General features: G+C 43.2%; 2 protein-coding genes and 2 pseudogenes across 2 annotated transcripts; 2 read left to right on the top strand and 2 right to left on the bottom strand.

Moving 5' to 3' along the window:
* Nucleotides 1-212: 212 nt before the first annotated feature.
* On the top strand, nucleotides 213-2,600 carry LOC147435071 (uncharacterized). The gene has a single exon (XM_086490086.1). The coding sequence runs from the start codon at nucleotides 317-319 to the stop codon at nucleotides 665-667; it is 351 nt and encodes a 116-aa protein (XP_086346212.1). The 5' UTR covers nucleotides 213-316; the 3' UTR covers nucleotides 668-2,600.
* A 6,530-nt stretch (nucleotides 2,601-9,130) lies between these two features.
* LOC147435070 (uncharacterized) lies at nucleotides 9,131-10,746 on the bottom strand (annotated as a pseudogene).
* Nucleotides 10,747-11,305: 559 nt separating this feature from the next.
* LOC147435069 (uncharacterized) lies at nucleotides 11,306-26,331 on the top strand (annotated as a pseudogene).
* Nucleotides 26,138-26,829, bottom strand: LOC147435068 (uncharacterized). Its single transcript, XM_086490084.1, has one exon. It carries the CDS (start codon nucleotides 26,723-26,725, stop codon nucleotides 26,348-26,350), a length of 378 nt encoding a protein of 125 aa, XP_086346210.1. The 5' UTR covers nucleotides 26,726-26,829; the 3' UTR covers nucleotides 26,138-26,347.
* Between the last annotated feature and the right edge of the window lie 67 nt (nucleotides 26,830-26,896).

Raw genomic sequence — 26,896 nt, 5'->3', positions numbered from 1 at the left:
GTCTATGTGTAGCCGCGTATGCTGTTTTGCGGCCATGATGGCCTTGGCACAGGAGCATGAGTTCTTGTGTTAAGGTATGCGGAGCTATGCACGAATGATCGGCCGCGGGTTGCCTCTCGTGGGAAGGGGGTTCAAGTAGAGAGGATAATATTAAAAAAAGGATTTTTTTAAAGAAACTGAAGGCATGCAGTGACAGGCAAAGCAGGGAAAAAGTTGCGCCATTGGTTGTGCTCGCATGAAGAGGATGGCCAAGCCTTGCATGGGAAAGGCCAGGTCTGCAAGCCAGGTGGGTGGCCATCTGTCCAGATAGTGCTGCATGGGAGAGCAGGTGACGGGAAATGGGAGTTGCATGGGGAAAGGAAAGGGCGGCATGCAGAGCACTGGAGGAAAAAAAGTTGAAGCCCAGCCAGTACGAGAGAGGGAGCAAGGGGAGGCCGTAAACAAAAGCAGGCCGAGTGCTGCAGATTGGGGCCGCCATATCAGGATAGGGGGCGATACTGCAGGGCCGTCAAGAGCGCTGCAGGAGGGCCACCTTGAGGTGAGCAGTGCCGGGAGAGACTTCAAGAGGATGCAGAAGTGCCATGTTGCACCAAGGTATCAAGGGCCTGGCCTTGTTATGAAGGAAGCCAAGAGAGTTACAGTTGGAGAGGCTGCCAACTGCATGTAAAAAAAAACTGGATGGTGTAGAGAGTTAAAGGGCTGGTGTGCAGGTCAAAGAGGAGCCACTACAGGAGGTCGAGAGTATGGAGGAAGCTCCATCAGAGACATGACCTGCAGACGACCATGCATGCGTCTATAGGAGGAGGGCCGCCAATCAAATACAGAGGAGGGGTTGGGTCTGCAGGAGAGGCGTGAGTTGGGGAGTCCGGGTGGATTGAGCAAGGGAGATGGAGCGCCATTTGGGGGTGGACTGTATGCACTGAAAAATGCCATGAGAAGGGATGGTGGCGGACATGAGAAGAGTTGGTTGCAGTACATGAAAACCTGGAGAAAGTTGCATGCCATAAGAAGGAGTTTCTAGAGCAAAAGGGAGTCGAAAGCCGCAGGTAGCTAGGTAAGGAGAAGCACGAGATAGAGAGTACGGGATGTTGAAGGGATTGAGGAACATAGCTGCATGGCATGAGAAGTAGCTGTTGAGAAGGCCACCACAATGCAAAGGGAATTGGGCCAAGGCTACAAAGGGGTGGAGTTAAGTCTGGCCTGCATGAAGACAAATTCTTGGGAGCGACCTATCGATCCCGAAGGCCAAAATGGACGGCAAGTGAATTGAGCATAACATGTGCAGCATTGTGTCGGAAGCTAGTCCATCACTTGTAGTTGAATTCCAAGCTCACCGTAGCAGAGTTTTCTCCCTTTTGTCTCTACTTATCTATGCACCCTCATCATCTATGTAATTGTTGGGTGGGTCGAGTTTATGAATGCTTCCTATATTGTTGATATCATTTATGTCATGTGGAGATAAACTTCGGGGTTACATGTTTGTGGGTATTACACATGTGAGAGATCGGACGAGAGTCTTATGTGTCAACCGATTTTGAGATGTATATATATGGAAATATAGTGCTCAGAAGGATTGAAGGTAGAAGCTATCATGGTATGCTTTGTAACTGAGTGGGTGTAGTCTGGGTTGGTTGGGTACGGGCAGAGGCAGTGGTTGTTTGCAATTTGTGTGTCGAGATGTGTGTTTGCTAGGGGATAGGGGTGTTGTGGAGTCACTGGGCTATAGAGAGGCATTCAGGTTGTGTGTTGGGTGTGTTCTTATTTCCCCCTTTCCATCTTGTGGTGCCCCCACTGAGGACCCACTGATTGCTTCCTAGCAAGGTGTTCGTGAGTCAAGATAAAGCAAGAATTTGGTCCGGTCTTCAAAGAAGATGAAGATGCAGATGGTTGGATTGCCGATTTTGAGCTATTCATGCTGACAATACTACGGATGCCAGGAGATGAAGCAAAGCTCCAGACTCTACCTTTGGTGCTGCGAGGTAAAGCAAAAGCTTGGTTCGATGGTTTAGAAGATGTCACAAGCAGAATTGGATCAAATTTTGAGAGCAATTCCTACAAAGGTATCGAAAGGTGATGTCGACTTCGGAAGCACATGCAAAGATCAAAGGCTTGCAGCAAGACGTAAGTGCAAATTTTAATGCCTTTGATAAATTTGAAGCTTATTGGGGGGATTTTGCGGTTGCTACCCAAGCAACCAATGCGGGATATTTTAAGCTGGAAAGGTTTCTATCTTGCTTGCATCCGTATGTTCGTGAAAGAGTCGATTATGAAGATCCAAGGACCTTTTATGAAGCTGTCAAAGTTGACAGAGCAAAGAGTCGAAAGATGAAGAAGAAGATGGAGGCAGGATTGTTGCAGTCTATAGGGCGCGATTTCTTGGCGAGCAATTTCTGGCGAGCTCTTTTTAAGAATCGGGCGAGCGGATTCCCAAAAGAAGGGACAATCTACCCATCTCTCTCTCTCTCTCTCTCTCTCTCTCTCTCTCACACACACACACACACACACACTCTCTCTCTTTCTCTCTCTCTCTCTCTCTCTCTCTCTCTCTCTCTCTCTCTCTCCAACTGAAATTTGATTGTTGTTTCACGACCAACTTACATTCAAACAAAAAACACCATGGAATCATTCAATACACTATTAATAAGAGAAATAGAAGTTACTTACACACAGTTACGGTCTATTTCATATAGCAAACCCCAAATCTATGTGTTCCATTGCATCAAAAGTAAATACATATGGGGGGTGATACATCATGGGTGACATGGAGGAAAGAAGGGCGGCGGGGGGCCATATCCTCTGGGAGGAAACAAAGGTCGTGCCAACGGGGGCAGTGCACCAAATGGTGGGGGAACTCCTCCAAATGGCAGAGGGTACGAACTATATGTGTGTGTGTGTGTGTGGGGGGGGGGGGGGGGGGGGGGGGGGGGGGCTGTAGGTAGTGAAGAGGCAATGGATCAACTCCGGGTGGGGACCCAGATGTGGAGGCAATGAATGCACTGGGAGACGGTCCAGTTGCACGCCATGCCAAAACTGGGGCCGTGAAAGTGGGATATGGTGCTGCTACTACCCCGCCCTGACTGCTTAGTGGTGTCGGGAACGGTGGGTCAAGCGGATGAAGCTGCTTGGACACTTGCTTCGGTTGCTCAGTTACTTGAGCTCTGACACTCCTATGAAACATCAATGTCGAGCCTAAATCGGAAGGTAGGCGCTGAGCTGGCTCCAGACAAGCACTGAAAACTGCCCAATCCTTCTCACAACTGATGCAATGTCTACGTAGTAGTAAACATTGTGATGCCAATGTCCCAACTCCTGCAAAACAATCTGACACAACATCTCCCATGTCTGTGAAGCTACCTAGTAGCCATCTACAAAAAAAAAAAAGTAACCTTTAGATTTATTATACCTATAATTTTATAGGAACAATCAAAAAAACTTCCAAAAAGTATCTACCACCTGGCAAACGCTGGACTCCTCTCAACACCTCTACGATAAGGCCGGCCCATACGATCAAGCTTCCATCATGTGGAATCTGAATCTGGTAGCTTCTCCCACAACATGTCGTCATCTGCAGAGAAGCCACGTACATTTGTTGCAATCTCTCCATCCGCTCCATCGTACCTCGGAAGCCGACACCCACCAGGTCTAGGGGGTGAAAAAATGGCCAGCAACAAAGTACCAACCTACGAATGCAAGTAAAACCTTATTTTTTGACATGCAAACATTGAAGTTGCTATTCATTATCAAAACAAAAAGAAAACATACCCCCTCTAAATAGTCTTGAACAGTCGTACAACTAGACTCCGACAGCCGTAAGTACAATATCCTCAACAACTCGAAACCAGCTCCCTTTGCCTTCGAAGTGACAATGGAAAGATGTTCTGCATGACATGTCACCACAATCATGCCATTAACCAAAAGAAACTCGGATGCCAGAAGGAATGCAGCATCCACAAGCTCACTATCCCATTGGTTCCATAAAGGAACCCCACACGTGCTAGCTGCGCGCATGTGGCCTAGTGTGTAAGGGAAAGGCCATGTACACCAAACATACGCCACCCAATCTCAAGCTGGGGTTCATCTGCACTGTTCCTGATAGAGAGCCCAAGAATCTACCTAGTGACTGCATAGAACTGCATGCAATCTTTGTTAGCACTAAAATTGAGCTCATAACTATGATTGTAAATACATGTCATTGCATAACACATCTGGAATAGCTTTTGCCAACTCTTTGGCACTAGCATGCACTGCAAGGTGGCATGGCTCTACATGCATATCTGTATGTAGCAACATAAGATCAAATATATCTTTCAAGAAATGCTAAAGAGAACAACACAACATTAACCATTTTCACGTACCTGGATGGTTATCTCCCACTACAACATAACATGAAGATATCGACGCATCATATATCGATGGTCATGCCTTTCCACGCATATATCAACGGAATTAGAGCACGTCGATATAGGCGTCTATATACGCGTCGCAATGAGCGTCGCTATACGCGTGGAAAGGCTTTATTTGCTACGCTTATATCGATGCAGCGACCCACAGGTATATCGACGCTGTTTGCGACGCAAAAAATTTTGGGGGAAAAAAGGGAAACCCGCGCGCGCAAGGGCCATTTTCGCCTGCTCAAATCGTGGCCGAAACCTGTTGCGTAGGTATTATGTCACTCTCCCCCCCCCCCCCCCCCCCCAACCCCTCTCTCTCTCTCTCTCTCTCTCTCTCTCTCTCTTTCCTACACACACACACACACACACACGATGTAGAGAGAGAGAGAGAGAGAGAGAGAGAGAGAGAGAGAGAGAGCGGTGTGTGTAGGAAAGAGAGAGAGAGAGAGAGAGAGAGAGAGAGAGAGAGAGAAGTGTATGTGTGTGTGTAGGAAAGAGAGAGAGAGAGAGAGAGAGAGAGAGAGAGAGAGAGAGAGAGAGAGAATTAATGTATGCGTAGGAAATTAAAATTAAAGAAAGAAAAATTAAAGAGAGAAATGAAATGAAATGTTATATTAACCTCTTCGAAAGGCCAAAGTGACCTATGAGACAAGAAAGTTACAATGTGGTGGATCCGATACAAAGTCAGAGTAAAAAGATGACAAAATGACAAAATAAAATATTATGGAATCCTAAACAGCTGGGTGTGGACTAAACGGATAAAACAGCTAGCTAGGATAGGTAGATCATAGGAGATCCAGCATCTGTCGTTGGCGGATCTCATCAATCTCCTCCATGGTCAGTAGTCTGACCGGGCATTGTGCATGTCGAGCCAAAGTGACCTGGATCGTCTGATGCAGCCTATGACTTCATTTGACTAGCTCAAAATACATTCGAAGCTCAACTCTCACCTTTACACATGAAAGTCCTCTAGGGAGCAACAACAGCGCCGTCGTTGCTCTTAGAGACAAGCTTCCTCCTCAAAAAAGGTTGGGCGGGGACATATAACAAGCCGTAGGTCAAACGGATAGAAGAAACGTCCAAAATAAAAGCCGTTTTTGAAGTCCGGTTGGGTTTTTCTACGGAAAAACGCAAACGGACTTCATAAACGGCTTCTACGTCATAGGTCAAATCCGATTGCGTTTTTCTATCAAAAAACGTAAACGGACTTCGAAAATGGTTTCTATGCCTACCGAAACCATCCGTAGTCCATTAAGTAGTCTTAAGGCAATTTCAAGAGCGTGTATGGCAAGCCGTAGGTCAAACAGACAGAAGAAACATCAAATACACAATCCGTAGGTCAAATCCGGTTGCGTTTTTCTACGAAAAAACGCAAACGGTCTTCGAAAGCTGATTCTATGCCTACCGAAACCATCCGTACTCCATTAGATAGTCTTTAGGCAATGTCAAGAGCGCGTATGGCAAGCGGTAGGTCAAACGGATAGAAGAAAGGCCAAATACACAAGCCGTAAGTCAAATCCGATTACGTTTTTCTACGGAAAAACGCGGACGAACTTCAGAAACTGATTCTACGTCTACCGAAACCATCCGTAGTCCATTAAGTAGTCTTAAGGCAATGTCAAGACCGTGTATGGCAAGCCATAGGTTAAACGGACAGAAGAAACGTCAAATACACAAGCCGTAGATCAAATCCGGTTGCGTTTTTCTACGAAAAAACGCAAACGGACTTCAGAAATGGCTTCTATGCCTAATGAAACCATCCGTAAATGATTACGTAGTCTTTAAGCAATGTCAAGAGCACGTATAGAAAGCCGGAGTTCTACCGTATCCCGAGCGACATTTTACGAGCGAATATAAATCCGAGCGAATACCTCACATGACGATATCAAAATATTGACTTGTAAAATGTAATGAAAAAAACATTTCATTTGTTGCAAGAGGAAGAAAATTTCAAAAGAATTGGAAGGTCCTATGTTGAAGAGTCGAATTCATCGTCAATGAAAACACTATGTTTTTTATGCGTTCGAAATGGAGAGGATATTCGTAAAGTGCAAACAAATTAGGGTTTACATGCATGTATAGATCAAGAACTAAACAATGAAACAAGAAACTAAATTCAACAAGCTCTACATTTGTAAGTTAAATAATTGGCATTATACACAGTCCATATTACAAGTTACACTATCAAACCATTACTATAAGACAATTCTTATAAAATCAGACAGAGTTTCCTTTGCAAGAGGAAGAAAATTTTAAAATATATCCTGGGTCCATTAATGGCCACCTCACATGAGGATTTTAAAAAATTGACTTGCAAAATCAAATAAGAAAAGTATGAACTATTTGTCGCGATGACAAAATCTTGCAACATATGATAATTCATTTGACTCTATAAAGAGTCACATTCATCATCAATGAAAACATTGCGTTTTTTAGGCGTTTTGAAGACAGGATAGTTGTATTGTGATTCCTCCACCATCCGTTGAGCTGTCGCTTCTGCGTAAATTGGCAATACACTTCCACAGACATGCAAAAGCATATATAGTCAATATACATGAAATCAAAATCTTTAAATTTCATTAATGACAATACATAAATGCCGACGAATTTATCAAAAACAACATGAAAACTAAAAACACAAAGATGATGTCAATGTCATAGGAGGAGTGAAGGCTCACTAGTCATCAAAAGGGTTGACAAATGATGGCACGTCACCCTGATCCTCAATGTCTATAGAGGTAGATGCCTCGTCTCGGCTTCGCTTTTTAGGACGAAGCAAGGGCACCACATAATCTCTGATGAGAGGCTCATCAATATCAACTGCACCACATGCTCGTCCAGACGCACAGCATGCAGCCAAAACAGGAGATGTACCACATCCTAGCTCCAATCAAATACCTTCAGGTCGACAAAGTAGCTCCACAAAAGCCGCAACAAAAGCCTGGCTCCGCTGTAACTCACCGCGCCAAGGGACCCCGGATCCTGCTCTCGCCATAGACTGCTCTGGAAAATGGTGTGTCATGAATGAATCTGAAGGGTGTAGACCCAAGCGAGAGAAGAGTGCTGTGCTCTCTGCGACATAGCATGATGGCTGCATCCCAATCCTGTGTACCATAAATAGCATAGAGCACTGACACTGCAAACCAAATTACAAAGCTATAACTTTCAAGAAAGAGCCTCAACAAAGCTGCAAATAGAATTCAAGGAAGCAATACCTGAACTCGACCAGATAAACTCTCAACACATCCATATGAACTATGATGGAGCACCATAATGCGACGATGCACAACCATCTGCGAAGCACGGCAAAATCTCTCCACCCATCCAATAACATCTCCTATTTAAAGTTAGGTTGTTATAAGAAAAAACTACTAACATCATGAAATAGCGAATATACAAATATTCTATTAGAAAACAAATACCTGTTGTAGAAGCCATAATTAGCAACCAACCAGAATCCGCAAGTGTAGAGAAAGTCAAATGTATACTAGAACGCACATGATCCTCTGTGCAAATATCCAAACTAGATGGTGAAGAAGATCCTGAATGCAAGCCACCGCATGGAAGATCCAAAAACACAAGATCTGCAGCCCATGTCATAGGTCTCCCTCCACGAGTGTACAACACACCACCTGAGCGTACTACTCGAGACATATGGTCATGTACAAGACTCCATGATGCATTACGAATACCCTCTCTAAAGTCTGCAGCGATAGAAATGTAGTCACCAACAACGGCGATACATCGTATGTCACCACCGCGAAGCGCTGGACAAAGCAATGGAGACTCCAAAACATAGATAAACTTGATGCTCTTCTTAAGAACAATCATCCTCGAAGCATCTTCAACCACAAATACACACGCAATATGTGAATCATTTCATAAATTATGAACAAAAGGTAAAAGTAAAGTATCAACAAATACTTACCATAATCCAAAATATCCTCAGCACCCGGGTATCGACTACAGTCTCTGTCCTCTCACGGGATGAGTGGACACCTTCAAAGAGATAGGTAATGCTTTTGAATCTATTGAAGTCAATATCATAAATTTATATGCAGCAAAGGATACCATGAGCATACCTGGCTGCCTCTCCTCTACTATAGGTGCGGCTAGTGGTTGTACCTGTGTTGCTGCATCTCTCTGCAAAGCTTCGTGAAGCTCTTTCTCTCTAGCAAGGATGTGACCCTTCGCCATGTCTATCCACCAAGGACATGTATCTCTCTCCCATGTTGTCAAAGTAGACATACTTGGGAGGTACATGTATGTTTCCTCTGATGCCGCTTGTGTCCATTGTCTCACTACATATGGAAGAGCTGGCAAAACTCCTTTGGACACCAAAAGCAACAAAAATCTAACAAAAAACATAAGCCATAAGCACACAAATCCAAAGTAACACAAAACCCTAAACCAAAGTTGTAAACCAAAACTCTAACAAACCTGTAAGCCAATCGTTGGGCTGCCATGCGAAAGGTATCCACTTTCTTGAGTGCTTGTTTCTCCACATCCTTTGTTTTAGCCTCCAAAGACACTTCCAATGGAAAAAGATAGGGTCTAGCCTCAAATTTTATTTCATCAAAGTAAAACCCTAGAGTGCTATCATGTGGTAATGGCACTCCTCCCGCCACATCCAAAAAGTCTGAAACAAGTTGTGTTGCTCTCTCATAGACACGAGCAAGATAGCCTTCTCTACGAAGCCAACTACACCAAAAAAACACAACAACAAAGTCATAACATAGTCAAAGTAATCCATGCACAAAAATCCAAGCAAGCACAACAATACTCACTGTCGAAACACATGATCCCCTTTCTTTAAACCAAAAGCTGCCCTTGTGATTTTGTCAGACTCAAGTAGTGAGACCCATTGGATTTTATTTTGTACCGGAGCATCATGAAGAGCAATCAAATTTAATTTCTCTAAAGTTGCCCAACTATCATATCCCCATCTGAGCGACATAATCCTTGCCAACCAATCTGTCCCAAGATTAGGATCCACAATATTCAATAGCTGCAACACTTCAAAAAATAACAAGTTATACTTTATAACCATAATGACCTTACGACTTCACACTTATATAGTGAAATGTACCTTTCCGATCCGTTCTTGATATTTATGTACTATTTCTCGATTAATATTCTCCTCCTCTTTGTTTTTTTCCTCTTCAGAGAGTTGTTGACCAAGTTGGGACAATCTAGACGCTTTCTCTTTTGTTATTTGAACCTAAAAGCAAAACTAACTTGTTCATGAGACAACGGAAAAACCCCAAACATAATCTGCAAGCAAAAAAGGTTTAAAAACTCACATCAAAGACAAGCATGCCAAGATAGCGCCGTGTGAGTGGATACCAAGGTTCCGTACCCTTGGTAGCATACTTTCTTCGCACTGTCGCAATTAATTTCTGGTCTTTCTCAGGAAGTGTCACCAAATAGCTTTCATGATCTGCTGCACATATGTGATTGGTATTCACAATCTCATCTCGAAGATGATTAGCCACCAAAGCATGTGTATTCATACTACAAAAAATCAAAGTGATTAGCTTGAACTATGAATTATTCCAAGAGTTCCAAAATATGTCTTCATAGAAACTTACACATTCATTCTTTGTAAGCTGCTCAGTAAAGCAATCTCAAGAACCTTTGTGGGATCTATGATAGTACAAAGCACCCTACAATGTTTTTCTTTTGAAGTTGAAAACTTCTCTTTGATTGCTTCAGTCCATGCAAGCGTGCGATGGTTGCCCTCCCATACGTAAAACATGTGGTCGGAAAGCTCTGCAAATCTTGATTGGCCTTTAAGCTCTGACTCAAACAAGAAAACAAAGATTAACACAATGAAAAAACTCCATGATATGATATCAAAAACAACTTTAAACTAACCTGTCACAATGGAGTTCTCTTTCTTGCATGTCCAAACTGAAACAATGAAAGCACCTTTTTCTGGCATATACCCTTCTTTTGCAAATGCAGCTTTCAATCCACTCAGATCATCTCTAATTCCTCTTACTCTAGCATAAGGAATCAGCCTACACAATGGTATAGAGGGACAATCAAAGCAACTGAACATACGTGTGGTCTGTAGTATATCAGCACCTCTATGCATGTAAATATTTTGCTCCTCACTAATCTCTACAGCTGAAGTGACCTCTGCTCGCATTTCCCATGGAATAATTTGAAGATTATTCTCTTCAGGAGCCACCACATCATCAATATCATGCATAGTATCAACCTCATGCGTAGACCCTTGACCAATGTCCATAGAATAAACTTCATCCTCTTGTGTGTCATGATACCCTGACATTTCTGTTACTGATATTGACAACAGTTGATCACCACTGTCAAGTGGTTGCACAGACATTCTTTTGCTTCTTGTACCTTTTCCAGTTCGTCCACATGTAGAAGGACTACATAAAACAAAATAATCATATCTTCAAAAAAAACGGGCAGAGTTTCCTTTGTACATGGTATAATATTTCAAAAATACTTCAGTCGTTTGGACACCTCACACGAGGTTTTTCAAATCCTTAAGATAGCAAAAAAACTGTAGACAATCAAAATCTTACCATATAAAAGTCCTTTAAACTTATTTTATACATGCTTAGAGTTGGTATTTTAAGAATGCCAATAACTGTCTCTAGGCATACCCGTCGACAGGCATGTTCAACGAACAAGTCTAGTGACAGTTTTTGAATACATGCTTGAAATACTATCTCTAGGCATGCACGTCGGCATGCATGCCTAGAGACAGTTTTTGAATATATGCTCAATTTACTTGCTTATGGAATGAGCTTCATATTCAAATACATTGCCTGTAGGCATGCACGTCGACGTGCATGCCTACAGGCAGTATTTTGAGAATGTGCTCGACATGTAGCATATTCTTGAAATACTGCCTATAGGCATGCACGTCGACGTGCATGCCTACAGGCAATGAATGTAAGTGTGCGTCGTGTTTACGTACCTGGAAGGAGGGCGTCCTCTTCGTGTAGGAGGTAGACCTCTACCTTTCTTCGGATTTGTCGGCATCTTATAGAATTTTTCTGTGTAGAAGAAATTGGCTCCCACGAATCCAAGATACACTATTTCAGAAAATAATCCACATATTAGCTTTTCAAAATACATGCTGATAGAGATCCTAGAATGACCAATAATTTTTGGAAGGGTCTCTTTGAGAATTTAGGTACAAGGCTAAACATCTCTTTGGCCTATCACCCACAAACGGATGGCCAAAGTGAAATAGCTAACCTAACATTCTTGATCTACTAAAATCTTATGTCACAAAAGTAGATCAAAAGTCCAAATGGGAAAAGTACTTACCTTTAATGGAGTATGCTTACAATAACATTGTACATACTTCCACAAGAAAAGCACCTTTTGAGGTGATAGAGGGAAGATAAAAAAGTCCCTTGCTACTCACGGTACATGGGAAGATCTTTGCTGCACATGAATATAGCTGAGACCTACAAGAATCTTTCCAAAAGATTAAGGATGCTATTTCCATGTCTCAACAAAGGCAAAAGGCTATTGCTGATAAGCACAAAAGATCTCTAGCCTTTAAACAAAATGATTGGTTCTTGCTTAAGTTTCCCAAGGCTCAATGTCCAATGTGACTTGCAACAAAAATAAATTATAGGAGACATGCACAAAAATTGGTAAACTAGTGGAAGGTGCATTATGCCTACCGATCAACAATGGGCAAAAAGGTAAAGATTTGAGTAGCCAAGTCCACCTTTCCAAAAAAGTTTACCATCGCTAAACGACTTTGTATCGAGAGCACGCATGAGTACCATAAGCTATCAACAAACCACACTTGTTCAACGATCTCATCGGAGGATGTAAAGTCTATCCACCTAGTCCAAAAGTTAGCTCCCATACTTAGTACACAGTACCAACAAGTTATACTTGGCAATTAATTTGTATATACGACAAACAACTCACAAGGAAAAGCAATTCATGGCTCTGGTGCTTGCCTCAACATTCTCAAACTCATCCATGATTTTAACGTCACAATCCACCGAGTAGCCATATCGAGTAGAAATCAAATGGAACATTGTTCTCCTATTAATACTATGCACATGCAAATTACAAACAAGAAATATTCCAGAAGTTGAATATCCAGTTGCAAATATGTGACTTTGAAATAATGAAAAAAAACATACTTGTCCAAGAATGATGTCGCGGTCTTTGGTGGAGGACTTTTACAGTCAAAATCACCCTTTGAAATAGTAATGTGTACACTTTGACTTGCAAAGATATCATTGGGTGAGTTGATTTCTATCGGTGTGGTCCTTCTCTTTTTAGAAAAAGGCAGCTTCTGTGAAGTGCAATAATTAGTTTCATAAACAACGGCAACATATAATCTACCTTTATAATAATATGTTATAGAATTGTCTTTTACCTTTCGATGACTATTAAACTTTGAAACAAAGGAAGAACCTCTTTTATTTAATGCTTTGCATGGAGTCATTGGTGAATTTGAATCCATAGCTCTAGCTGATGTCTATACCCAAAGTATACAATACAATGTAAGCTACACACAAACTCTTTTAATGCTTACAGTGACTCTCGAATTAACTTTTAGGAATGTACAATCGGCTTACAGGAGTTGTGTGAATATTGTCGTCCTTGCCAAGCGCATCATCTTTTTCGAGCTCATCATCGTCATCGTCATCCTCATGTGGCTCCTTCTCTTTATTTGAAGGCTTTCTTCTATGTAATAAGAATAGAAAATCACTAAATAGACCAATAGCGATACATATAATTAATGAAAATAATTTTCAATTTACGTACCCAATTTTCGTAACCTAATTTTATATGTTTTTCGATGAGGGCTCTTCGACTTGGCATCCCTTTTTCCCACTCCTCCATCTTTCTTTCTATGTATGAGCTCTCCCACTCCTCATACGGGATGCCGCTTTTCTTTCTACTTTGTTGAGTTTCCCATATGGATGGAGCTTTGGACTTTAGATCATGCAGATGCTTTTTTCTAGCATTGGCTATCTTCAGGTCCAGATTATTGAACCGATTTTTACATTGGCGTTGCGATCGCAAGGGGCTTGGCTTATATTCCTCTACATTCTTTGGTCGACCACCCGGACGTTTCGGAATAGTAATGAATACTTGATGCGTCTCCAAGTGACGCATCATGTCTACTCTTTTGTCAAAGCCCCTATTTCTTTGTGTACAATCTTATGATGCACGACAATATCGCAATAGAGCGTTGTCACGATCACGTGTGACTTCTAAATAGAAATCATTATCATGTTCATAAAAAGACAAAAAAATTAAATTCTCTTCAGGCCCACTGTATACGGCTAGGTACATGATGATTGTTTGTATGTAAACAATGACATGGTATGATGGGACTCGACGACTCATACACTTATCCAAGTTGAAAAGAAGGCATGCAACATCTTCAACAGTATGTCTCTTACACTCCCCGCTAAGTTTTGCACTAGAAAGTGATCCATCTCACCCTTGTGGTTGTCTTTGCAAGCCCAATCATGATATCTTAACACATTCACACCGATTGGAATGCAAAAGATTGACCACACAAGTGACATGATGGTGTGCCTCATGCATATCGGCAATTGATGTACCCGTGACAATGAACAACAATCGAACAAGCACAGTCCTATATATAGAGGCTCGGTCGGCTATATAAGGGTGGTTTTTCTAGTCCCTTTGAGAGGGAGAGGTCATGGACAAGGTTCCATTTCTTAGAGCTAAACGAGAGAGAGAGAGAGAGAGAGAGAGAGAGAGAGAGAGAGAGAGAGAGGAGAGAGGACACATGCAATAGAGTCAGAGGGTTCACAAAGGTCATAAGGACCACAATAGGCGTAAATCTGACAGTAATCCTCGATGACCTCCCATCCAATAACCCAATCTCCTCTAGGCCGCAGCGACCCGTCGATGTGTAATCCTTGCTGTACCATGATGTAAGAGCTACATCTGCCTCATTGTATATTTTTAAGTTATTTGCACTGAAAAAAGCATAAATAGTAGAAGAATTCTCTCCGGTTGTATTGCTGTAGGTAACTTACCTGAGAGACACACCTTAGTGGAGGCGTTAGCTTCACCAATAGTGAAATAGAAGGACTCCCTGTCCGTGTTGTGTGTGTGTGTGTGTGAGAATGAGAGAGAGAGAGAGAGAGAGAGAGAGAGAGAGAGAGAGAGAGAGAGAGAAAGAGAGAGAGAGATCGAGAGAGACTCCCTCTCCCCGTTGTGTGTGTGTGTGTGTGTGTGTGAGTGAGAGAGAGAGAGAGAGAGAGATTGAGAGAGACTCCCTCTCCCCCCGTGTGTGTGTGTGTGTGTGTGTGTGTGTGTGTGTGTGTGTGTGTGTGTGTGTGTGTGTGTGTGTGTGTGTGTGTGTGTGAGAGAGAGAGAGAGAGAGAGACTCCACCTGCATGGGCTTACCCTCCATCCCTGCATGTATCGACGCTCGTGTTTCCCAAGCTTGAGCCGCTCCCTGCGTCGCGTGAACCCTCAACCCTCAGCCGCGCGTGAACGCGTCCGCCTCAGCCCGCTGTCCGCCTCGCGTGAACGCAGGGACGAAAGCTCCTTCCGTAAAAAAAAAGCCCGTAATAGGCTACCCATAAAAATCAACGGCCTTCCCTCATGCGCCCTTTTGAAACGTCGATCCCATCTCCCTTCGCCCGTGTTAGATAGTCTTGAGGCACGTTGACGGACATGGTGCAGCTTCACATGCACACACATTAAAAAATCTGCTCTCTCTCTTCATCTCTCTCCACCACGTGCCCTCCCAAATATTTTCTCCCATTCCCTTTTGATATTAAACGAACAAAGCATCTCCGTAGGTGCCACTTAATGAGCCCCAAAAACAAAATTGGCACGGCCTACTCACAAAGCCTTTTCGCACCCACTTTTAAAGGTGGTTAGTGCAAGCACATCGGGAAAAATTTAGAAGCACATAGAATAGCATGAGGGTTCTCCAGTTATGTATCTCATGTTTATCCCCTTTTTGTGAAGAAGCTTTACCACCCCATTGTTGATGGAGATTGCTAGAGAGGACAACATCCCTAGATGGAAAGTAGCTCGAGGGCTATCATATCTTAGTATTTCTAAAAGAATTCTGAAGTGTGATCCATTTAGCCCACCATCTTGTTCTTGTTATCCTAACCTTGATAGGCCCTCTACGAATGTCGGGGTGTAATGATGCAGAGCTATTGACCAGGAATTATGTTTTGGAGGAAGCGAAGAAGATTTTTGAAACATAAATTTTGGTGGAGAAATCGAAGGGCAAAAATTTCAAACGCTTATTTTATAAAACAAAGTTCTACGTGGACCAGTAAATGATGCCATTCAGCCTCCAATTGTCGCCAAAAATCTCCTTGGTGGAATGATACAGATATGATGCTGCAAAATGGGAACGAGTACAGAGAGAGCTTTTGATGGAAGCTTTTGAGCGAGCTTTTTTTTGTTCCTCTACTTGGGCAATCTTTTCTAGCCAAGAGCTCTCCACGGTGTGGTTCGGATCTGTGGAGGTAATAGTAAACACTCAGCAACATGAGTGAGAGGGACTCTCATGAACCTTGCTCCACACTTGCTAAATCGAACACCATGAGTTTCTAGACTATGTTGCACACCTTGTGACTAACAGGCCCCATATTTCTTTTACCTGTTAAAATCTAAATTAGAGATTAGTGAAAATAAACCAATATTTAACGGATGATCGTGGGTGTTGCCTTGGCAATCCAAACCCCTTGGTTAGATTTGGCAAAGAAGGTAGCCGAGACCAACATAGGCCACCATTTTACCAATAATGATTGTAAGTAGGTTGCTAAAGTGAACGGAGCCCTACCCCTTGGCAGGTGATTTTTTTTTTCGTGAAAGTACAAGTGTGAAGATGTCAATCAATGATCATCAACACTCATCGAATGATTTGGCATTAGTTTTGTAACATTTAATGGCCTAGTAACTTGTGTATAGCGGAAAATAGCATAAACATAGTGAGCATTTCATTAGAATATGAGCATAGCAAGAGTGCTTGGATGGAGAGAGCAACAAAAAGCATAACACCTAGTTAGATAGGCATGAAAAATACTTAAAAAGAGAGAAAAATTAAGCTAATGACAATAGTTGAGGACTGGATTTACATGGAGCCGGTCCTCCCTCCAAAAGGCTTTGTATTATAGGTTTCCCCATCAAGAGAGACATTTTACAATACAATACTTTGTGTTCCTTCAATAACTTGTTGGTGCAATGAAGATGGAAGCTTCAAGCACCATGCACACAATTATAAAACACAACATCAATTCCCTCACGTCGATCTCAAATCCAAGACCTCACACACCTTCGAAGATGGTGAGAGCTAGCGGGGTATGAGAGTAGATTGAGAGGAATAAGGAGTGGTCTTACGAGAAAGAAGTATATCTCCTCACATAATCACTCATAAAAGCTTAACATAGCTTAGTAATTAGCATGGTAGAGGAGATGAGCATGCATTGAAGCTTGGATCTTGGTTGGATTTGCATCACAAAGCCAAGAGTTGTTGGTGTAGTCCTCCCTTCTCACAGGCTTGGAGTAGATGATGAGCTTTCCATTAAAGCTTGAGAAGGAGAGAGAGTCTTCTTTGCTTCACACATGAGATTGTGTGAGTGTGTGTGTGTGTGTGATAATGCCTTGCCAAAATCAGCCCCCTCTCTCTCTTGGTCGATCCCTCTTGCATTTTACTCATGCTGGCACCCCATTGGACCCTGCAAAGCTTAGCCAATGATAATTGAGAAGCATAAGTGATAGCCTTGTGACATGTGTCCCCCTTTCCCCTTTTGTGAGAGCTTTAGGTAATTAAATAATGCAATTAAACTCTCATTGGATCTCTTAGTCTTCTAGCCGATAGGAATCAGGCAAGCCATTGGGCTGTTGAATGCTCATTGGACCCCTTGGGAGACTGTCCAATAGTCTTCTAGAGAGCTTAATTTCTATTGGTTCTTTTATCAAGTGTTTTAGAATGAATTAAACTAAATGTACTCTAGCCTAATTCTCATTGGTTCACCTCTATGGCCATCCAATAGGAATTGAATGCATCTTGGGGGCAACTGGGTTAGGAACCTGACATGTGTCCATTATGCCCTTTGTGTAAAGGGAAGCCTTTGTGTGTGTACGTGTATTCTCTCACCTCAGTCTCTCACTTACCCTACCTTTAGGGCTCACCCCCTCCTCTTTAGGAGTCTTTGAAGACTTTGTGTACACTACCAAGCATCCAATTTTCCTAAGCAATGGCCATTGGACTTAACCTTTGAATTTTGGAACCTTAGCATTTTGGAAGTCTTAATGGGTTGAACCTTAGGTCTTTGAAGCCCATTGTTTTCACATTGCTCTTTTGCAGCAGATGCCCCCCCCTTTGGATGCCTATTTTCCCACCTTTGGATCCCTACTATGGCCGGTCTGCCAGCTAATTAACCAATATTCTAGCTTTTTCTCCCCTGGTACTTCCCCATATTAAATGATCAGTTTAACATGAGAATCATTTAGGAGAATAAGATAGTAGTTATTATGACATTACCTCTCTCTTGAAATCATGGAAGTCCTCGACTATGGGGTAGAGAAGATAAAACCTATTCATTAGTCCTTTTTCTAGTGAGTAGAGGATCCCTATCTTACCCTATAGATGACATCGTTTCAGAATGAATGACTAATCCATTTGGCACTTGAGAGCCTAAGCTGACCCAAGCATGTCTGTGCATTAGTCCTATCAATCTTCCATAGTAGAGTGACAAGCTCTACTTGGTGTTTGGAAGACGTCATCTCCGAAAACTTGATCCTAAGCATGCATATACTAAACATTTGTGCACAATAAAAGAAAAGACAGTCTTATAAGACAAAAACTTTGTTCATTTTAAACATTTGTACATTTGCTTACTCTAGGGAAGCATTGCAAGCATTGACAAGGTTTAGGTTATCCTTTAATTGTATTCCTTGCATCCATCCAGCATCTTCAAAAGGATAGTTCTTGAACTTAATAAGATACCATCAGATAATCTTACCGCCTCTCAATACCTTGTCTTCATGTCGGAGAATGGACTTGGGTTGCAGTGCCTCTTCTTGGTCCTCGATCTCCGGTGGGTCTTCAATAGTTGGTTCTTGAGGTGGCTCTCTCACTACAAGAGGCTATTCATATTAGCGACGCTCATAGCGATGCCGGCTGGGCTAAAAAAATAACAGAGCACGCCCAAAAACTCAGATCTCAGATCTGAGTTTTTCGGCGCCCTCAAGCAAGGAGCAGGTAACGCTCTCCCCCTCTCTCTCTCTCTCTCTCTCTCTCTCTCTCTCTCTTTTTCTTCTCCACACACACACACACACACACACACACACACGAGGAGAGGAAGGAGAGACAGGTATGCTCCTTCCCTCTCCTCATTCTCATGTTCCCTTCCCCTCTTTCTCTCTCCCTCTCTCTCTCTCTCACACACACATATACACACACACACATAGTGTTTTTGAGAGAGAGAGAGAGAGAGAGAGAGAGAGAGAGAGAGAGAGAGAGAGAGAGTACAAACATAAACAAAAACGCACACACACATACATAAACAAAGAATGCACACACACATTGAGAGAGGAAAAGAGAGAGAGAGCATGCATAAACAAAAAACGCACGCATTGAGAGAGGAAAAGAGAGAGAGAACATGCATAAACAAAAAACGCACACATTGAGAGAGGAAAAGAGAGAGAAAACATGCATACGATCCAAAAAAACACACACACATTGAGAGAGAAAGAGAGAGAAACTAATTTAACGTCGTAGGAAACTAATTAAAATTAAAAGACCTAAAGATCTAGCCGGAGAGAAGTTGAACTCAAGACCTATTATTCAAGAGGGAAATGGCATAATCAATCTATCATACTTGGCATGGGTGATAGAAAGGTTATACCATTTATCTCTTTTTATTGGCACACACATCCACACACGCGCACACACACAAGAAGAAGAGAGTTATAACGTCGTAGGAAACTATCCTAAAAGACGTTAAAGATTAGGTTAGATGTAGACTTACGTTAAATTAGATTTAGGTTTATTTAAGTTAAATTAGATTAGATTTAGGTTTATTTTTAATTAGATTTACGTTTATTTACGCTAGATTTAGATTTACGTTCTATTAGATTAGATTTAGGTCTCCATAGACTGCGATGCTTGCATCAAGCGGGTGAAGAAAGCCCTCAATGGAATATAGGTTATTGCTGCCTTCACTCATGGTGGGCTCCGTCGATCCAAAAGTACTGGTGAAATGTCTCAAGAAGATAGGGAAGAAGGTGGATCTTCAGGGCGGCAAGAGTCACTACATCCCCGACACAATGACCATCTAGACAACCTCTAGTCATTCAACAGCAATTTCAAAGTTAGTAACAAGAGCAAGAACGGTCTAAAGGGCCAATTGCTGTCGTCAGATGTGGATGGAGATGAGGCAGCGTCACCGTCGGAAGTTAACTCTCACATCTTTAGTGATGAGAATGCCAACTCTTGCCGAGTTATGTGAAAAATTATGTGTTAAATCAATTTTAAGGTTCTTATAATCCCTGTTAGTTTAGTTCTTTGTTTTTAATATAACATAATTTACGTTAGATTTAGATTTATGTTATATTAGAGTAGACTTAGGTTTATTTAGGTTTACCCACACACACACACACACACACAAGAAGAAGAGAGTTTTAACGTCGTAGGAAACTATCCCAAAAGACGTTAAAGATTAGGTTAGATGTAGACTTACGTTAAATTAGATTTAGGTTTATTTTTAGTTAGATTTACGTTTATTTAGATTTACGCTTATTTACGTTAGATCGAGTCCACGCAAGAATTACTTACGGTTTAGGGTTTAGAGTTAGACGAACAGTGAAAAGATCTACTGTGAAAAGATGTTAAGATGCTGTGAAGTGCTACAGCTAGAGAAGAGGCAAAGGGGTTTTGTCCACTACATGCAGTATCATGTAGACGTGGGTCTGTAGATTTCTTGTACCCACAAATATAGGTATTGACCAATAAAGACGAGATTATAACCCGGTGGTTCTGATCACCGTGCACCTCTAGAGCGAGGTGTGCGGGGATTGGACATGACTAGAGAATGTGAGGTAAAGAGAGAGAGAGAGAGAGAGAGAGAGAGAGAGAGAGAGAGAGAGAGAGATAAGACGAACAATGCCAATAGAATATCAAATTTGTTGTCCAGGTTATAAGATTTTTATCCTCATTATGAGTAGTGACGAGGATGTGGGACCGTCCAACCGAAACACCTATCTCTCAACGAGGGTCTTATGTCCTTGTAATCAATGCAAGCATGCTGTGCGACGGACAAGACGTGTTTCTTTGCAGCACGTTCGCGAATTTGGCGAGTTCGATCCATCTATTATAGATTGAGCTGTTGCCAATTATAACTCGTCGGACTCTAACGCTGGCCAACAAGCAGCAATCTTGCAACCCAATAGACGTGTTCGCAGGCGCTTTGGTCAAGCAGCATATGTGAGGCCACAAGATGTAGCCTCTGACAGCTCGGGGGATGATCATGCAGAGCACATTCCCAACGAGGCAATGTTTGAGCCCGAGATTGATGAAATGATCGAGACGATCATGGATTCAGAAAGGCTTATCTATGATGATATGAAAAGTGAAGCCGATACGCCATTGTATAATGGAGCACGTATGTCTAGATTGAAAGAACTCCTGGTCACTTGCTCGATCAATCACTTGCTCTAATGCACTCGCTCCGAACGTGTTTTAATAAAGAAGGAAAGCTTACTGGTTTGAAGTCACACGATTGGCATAAAATGTGTCAGGTACGTTCATAGTGGACTTTAATATCATTGCATAAAATGTGGACTTTAATATCATTGCTGCACATACTTTACAGTTTATTTTACCAGTTGCCATTGAGGGATGTTTGTCTCTCGACATCCGTAACACAATCTACAAACTTGCAAAGCTGGTGCAATGGATCTCACAAAAGGAGATCAACGTAGACTCCATACCATTCGCCAAACTAAATGCTGCGGAGCTTGTGTGCATGTTTGAGAAACATTTTCCTACTACCATGCTAACCATTCAGGTGCATCTTTTTGTTCACATAGTTGATGAGGTGGAAATAGCTGGCACAGTTCATTCCAGATGGATGTTCTTCTTAGAACGTTTCATGAAAACGCTTAAGGGATATGTGCGTCAAAAGGCACGTCCGGAGGGTAGCATGGCAGAAGGTTGGTTGGTATCAGAGTCCCTAGTGTACATTGGAGAGTGGCTAGACGGATTTGATAAAGCCCGGGACACGCTATGGCGAACCATAGATGATGAGCGCATATCTGGGATTGTCATGTGCAATCTCGGTGTTGAGAAGAAGATGACGGAAGATCTAGAGGCTAAAATCAATCGATTTTGCATGCTTCACAATCCAGTGATGCAAAAGTGGATTTCACAATATGAGGATGCAAAGCAAGAGCGACAAAGGGCACGAATCGAGTGGAGACGGGGAAGACGATCACCGATGCACTATCCGACGGTTCTGGAGAGCCTACCAACCTTCATGAGCTTAAGATGGTTGCACAACCAATTGAAAAGCGCACAACAATGCTGTGACGAAGTGACTGAGGAAGAGTGGGAGTACTCTCGGGGTTGCGCGACCAAGGTAAGTTTGCAATGTACGACTAGCAAGTGACTTTATTTATAAACGTTTGAACGGCCACTCATAATCTTTGTTCGTTGTAGTATAAGTCATACACAGTAGCATGGTGTAAAGGTCGACATTTTAGGGTGGAACGAATCGACAAAAAGCGTTTTACTCAAGATTGTGGAATCATGGCAAAATTTGAACAGTCTAGTCGACGACGTTCCTCTGATGCAGATCCTGTGGTGGCAGAACTCACTTACTTCGGCACGCTGCAAGAGATTTTGAGGATCGATTACAGAGGATTTTTTGTCGACTTGTTCGACGTGCAATGGTTCAAGATAATCATGGAGGGTCGCAACGCTACTGTGCGTAGAGGAGAGTCTGGTTTTCTTGAGGTGGATTCTACTAAGAAATGGACTGACCTAAGAGACACTTTCGTACTACCCGAGCATTGTGAACAAGTAAGTATGTAAATAGTTAACATCCCCCTTTTACAAGTTATGTGCTTGAAAGCTCTCATGTAAGTTATGTGGCTCTGGCAGGTAATATTTCATCCTACAAAGTCTACATCAAACTGGTGGTACGTCATAGAGGTAGCCCCTCGTAGTGCAAGGACGTATGAAGGCTACCATGTGCCAATCACAACGGCGTCAATGGAGGAGATCAGAGAAGATGCTCAATCAGAAGCCGCTGCGGTGGTGCCAGACGAGCATCAAGATGCTACTACTCTATATGGGGTGCATGCAGAGGAGCTACAAAATGAAACAGAGGATATGTGTTTAAACGGAGAGCTCTATATAGATATAGGAAGTTATGCTGAGTTATGTGAGGATGAGAGAGAGATCTCTTAAAGCCACAAATATTGTATTTGAACAATTTTGCTCCGTGTTGTAAAAGCTCTGGCTCTCTAAGTACCTTCCATGGTGTATAATGCTCTTTTCTACTCGCGCTCACATCTTTTGATTGAAAATTCTGAGTTTTCGACTTGCCTCTTCTATCACTCAATTCATTGCGTCATGATTGTATTTATATGTGTCATTACGTCATTGTATTTAATGGTCTTTGCGTCATTGTATACTCTATTCATTCAATATTAAGTTTAAATATTTGTGTGTTTAATACAGGTATGGATGATGAGAAGTTTCTTTCTTCTTTGTAACCGCAGCAGAGACAGTGGTACGTGGAGCGTCATCGCTCTTGCGCATCATCGCGCGTTCCTACTCCATCCGCATCTCCCTCTCTTTCGAAGCATTCGGCGCGCTCCGAACCTTCGGCGTCAACGAGACGAGCTTCACACTCGTCTAGACACCGGCGCTCTAGTGGTGGCGGTGGCGGTTGTTGTGGGGATTTCGCCACCGATGCCTCCACACCGCCTCGTGTTCGACGAGGCTCTTTACCCTCCCCTTCTTTGCCCGCCCCCACACCAGCCACAGCATCGCCATCTACGCCAGGTTTTGCACGGCTGACTGTTCCTAGCAGCTACACACCTCTACCTACTCCGCAAGGAGCCACCCCACTCGACACTCCTCGCTTCGGGGCCCAGACGCCGGTGGAGACACCTGACGTCCGTACCCCCATCGACACGCCGCTAGAGACCCCTGCCGGGACACCCAGGTTCACGCGTCACCGGCCAGAGGGCTTGTCTTACTCCGTCGACTTCAGCGGCGGCATCATCATGGATGATGACGGCAAGAAGGTGATCTCGCGCATGCGTGGTCTTTGCTCTCAGCTGTTTAGACACTACATACTAAACAAATGGAGTGAAGTACCAAGTGATTTAAAAAACAGAGTCATCAGCATACTTCATGATGAGTTTCCCGTTCCAACACGGGATCAGCGCTTCAATGAAGACCTGATGAAGATTCGAATGCGCGAATACTGCAAACACAAGCGTTCCGAAGTGCAAAAAGCAATCAAGAATGGGTGGAACAGGTCAGATTGGCTGGCCAAAGAATATTGGAAGAATGCGAAGAAAGCAGAGCGCGAGAATCCCGACAAGTGGAAGCAACAAAAGGATGCAGCCAGAGCGCGAGTAGAGGCATGGAGCTCGCACCACTTGGGGAGCGGTGGATGGGCATCATTTGAGGCCGATTTTGTAAGTGTTTTCGCATTGCTCTTTATGTTCGATAGTTTAGGGTTTATGAGTTTTTTAATTCTAACATAATGAAATCTTTGTATGTTTTGACAGTGGTCGATGACAGAACGTGATCCCACACCGTACGAGCGCGAGTACGCAGGCAGGAAGGGCTTAAACGCCCTGATGGACATTCTCAGTTCTCGCGGCGGCATGGTTAGTATTAGGGTTTACTCTTTTCTATTTTTTGTATTGTTTTATAAATGTCGTTATATGTTTATACTTACTGAAAGCTGTCTTATTGTCTTTTTTTGGAGAATCCGACAGATACGCCGCTTGGACGCGATGAGACGTCTGACTAGACGACGTCAGTTTAGCCGTAGCTAGATAGCATTAGTTTAGGGTTTCTCATAGCTTATGTATCATGAGACGGATTTTATACGTCTTTTTGAACCATGTATATTGTTACATTTGTCACCGCAGTTCCTTTTGCCAATCAATTCTTTATGCTTATGATGTTGTACAATTGTCATTATTACATTTGCCAATCAATCCATTTTACCTATGATGTGTACAATTGTCAATTTTGCAAACAATGCGTCTTGTGGGTGACTATTTTGGGTCTATTATCTACCCTTGCACTTTTTTTAAAAAGTGAATCAAGTACAATATGGTTGATGGGTGGCAGGGCATTCAATGCCCTGTCACCAAAAAAAAATTCTCTCGGGCGTCGCTATAACCGTCGCTATTTATGGCTCTGTAGCGTCGCTATAGACTTCTGTGTAAACTTCGCTATGAGCGTCGCTATATAGAGACTCTTATAGCGACGCTTATAGAGACGCATATAGCGACGCTCTCGTAGCGACGGTTTTAGCGACGCCGGGGGTTATAAAAACCCAGTGTATTTCCGTCGCTAACAGCGTTACAAGAGCACACAACCTCTTGTAGTGTCCTTTGTAAGGCTTTAGTAGCCTCACATGGAAAGCATTGCGTATGAGCCAATGACTAGGCAACTTAAGTTGATAGGCCATCTTATTGATTGATCTAAGAATCTGGAAGGGACCATAGTAACTTTTTGCTAACTTAGCATAATACTTTTGGTGTCCCGTAGGATTCTTGCCCGTTGCAAAGGGGGGAATGGGAACACACCCAGCACACAACCTGAATGCCTCTTTATAGCCCAGTGACTCCACAACACCCCTATCCCCTAGCAAACACACATCTCGACACACAATTTGGAAACAACCACTGCCTCTGCCCGTACCCAACCAACCCAGACTAGACCATTCAATTACAAAGCATACCATGATAGCTTCTACCTTCAATCCTTCTGAGCACTATATGTCCATATATATGCATCTCAAAATCGGTTGACAAATAAGACTCTCGTCCGATCTCTCACTTGTGCAATACCCACAAACATGTGATCTCTCACTTGTGCAATACCCACAAACATGTAACCCCGAACTTTATCTCCACATGACATAAATGGTATCTACAATATAGAAAGCATTCATAAACTCGACCCACCCAACAATTACATAGATGATGAGGGTGCATAGATAAGTAGAGACAAAAGGGAGAAAACTCTGTTACGATGAGCTTGGAATTCAACTACAAGTGATGGACTAGCTTCCGAAACAATGCTGCACGTGCTATGCTCAATTCACTTGCCGTCCATTTTGGCCTTCGGGATCGATAGGTCCCTCCCAAGAATTTGTCTTCATGCAGGCCGGACTTAACTCCACCCCTTCGTAGCCTTGGCCCAATTCCCTTTGCGTTGTGGTGGCCTTCTCAACAGCTACTTCTCATGCCATGCAGCTATGTTCCTCAATCCCTTCGACGTCCCGTACTCTCTCCCTCGTGCTTCTCCTTGCCTTGGTACCTAGCTACTTGCGGCTTTCGACTCCCTTTTGCTCTAGAAACTCCTTACTATGGCATGCAACTTTCTCCAGGTTTTCATGTACTGCAACCAACTCTTCTCATGTCCGCCACCATCCCTTCTCATGGCAATTTTCAGTGCATACAGTCAACCCCCAGATAGCGGTCCATCTCCCTTGCTCAATCCACCCGGACTCCCCAGCTCACGCCTCTCTTGCAGACCCAACCCCTCCTCTGTATTTGATTGGCGGCCCTCCTCCTCTGGCCGCGGCGCTGTCAAGAGCTTCTCCCTTCATCACCCGACCTCATGCATGGTCGTCTGCAGGTCATGTCTCTGATGGAGCTTCCTCCATACTCTCGACCTCCTGTAGCGGCTCCTCTTTGACCTGCACACCAGCCCTTTAACTCTCTACACCATGCAGCTCCTTTTCCATGCAGTTGACGGCCTCTCCAACTGTAACTCTCTTGGCTTCCTTCATAACAAGGCCTGGCCCTTGATACCTTGTTGCAACATGGCACTTCTGCCTCCTCTTGAAGTCTCTCCCGGCACTGCTCACCTCAAGGTGGCCCTCCTGCAGCGCTCTTGACGGCCCTGCAGTATCGCCCCCTATCCTGATATGGCGGCCCCAATCTGCAGCACTCGGCCTGCTTTTGTTTACGGCCTCCCCTTGCTCCCTCTCTCGTACTGGCTGGGCTTCAACTTTTTTTCCTCCAGTGCTCTGCATGCCGCCCTTTCCTTTCCCCATGCAACTCCCATTTCCCGTCACCTGCTCTCCCATGCAGCACTATCTGGACAGATGGCCACCCACCTGGCTTGCAGACCTGGCCTTTCCCATGCAAGGCTTGGCCATCCTCTTCATGCGAGCACAACCAATGGCGCAACTTTTTCCCTGCTTTGCTCGTCACTGCATGCCTTCAGTTCTTTTAAAAAATCCTTTTTTTTATATTAT

This window comes from Adiantum capillus-veneris, chromosome 19, assembly GCF_014529385.1.
Source record: "Adiantum capillus-veneris isolate H3 chromosome 19, ASM1452938v2, whole genome shotgun sequence".
NCBI lineage: Eukaryota > Viridiplantae > Streptophyta > Polypodiopsida > Polypodiales > Pteridaceae > Adiantum > Adiantum capillus-veneris.
This window is presented reverse-complemented; position numbering and strand designations above follow the sequence as displayed.

Coding starts and splice junctions, on each gene's coding strand:
- LOC147435071 (XM_086490086.1), top strand. CDS start 317: ATGGGAGAGCAGGTGACGGGAAATGGGAGTTGCATGGGGAAAGGAAAG.
- LOC147435068 (XM_086490084.1), bottom strand. CDS start 26,725: ATGGGAGAGCAGGTGACGGGAAATGGGAGTTGCATGGGGAAAGGAAAG.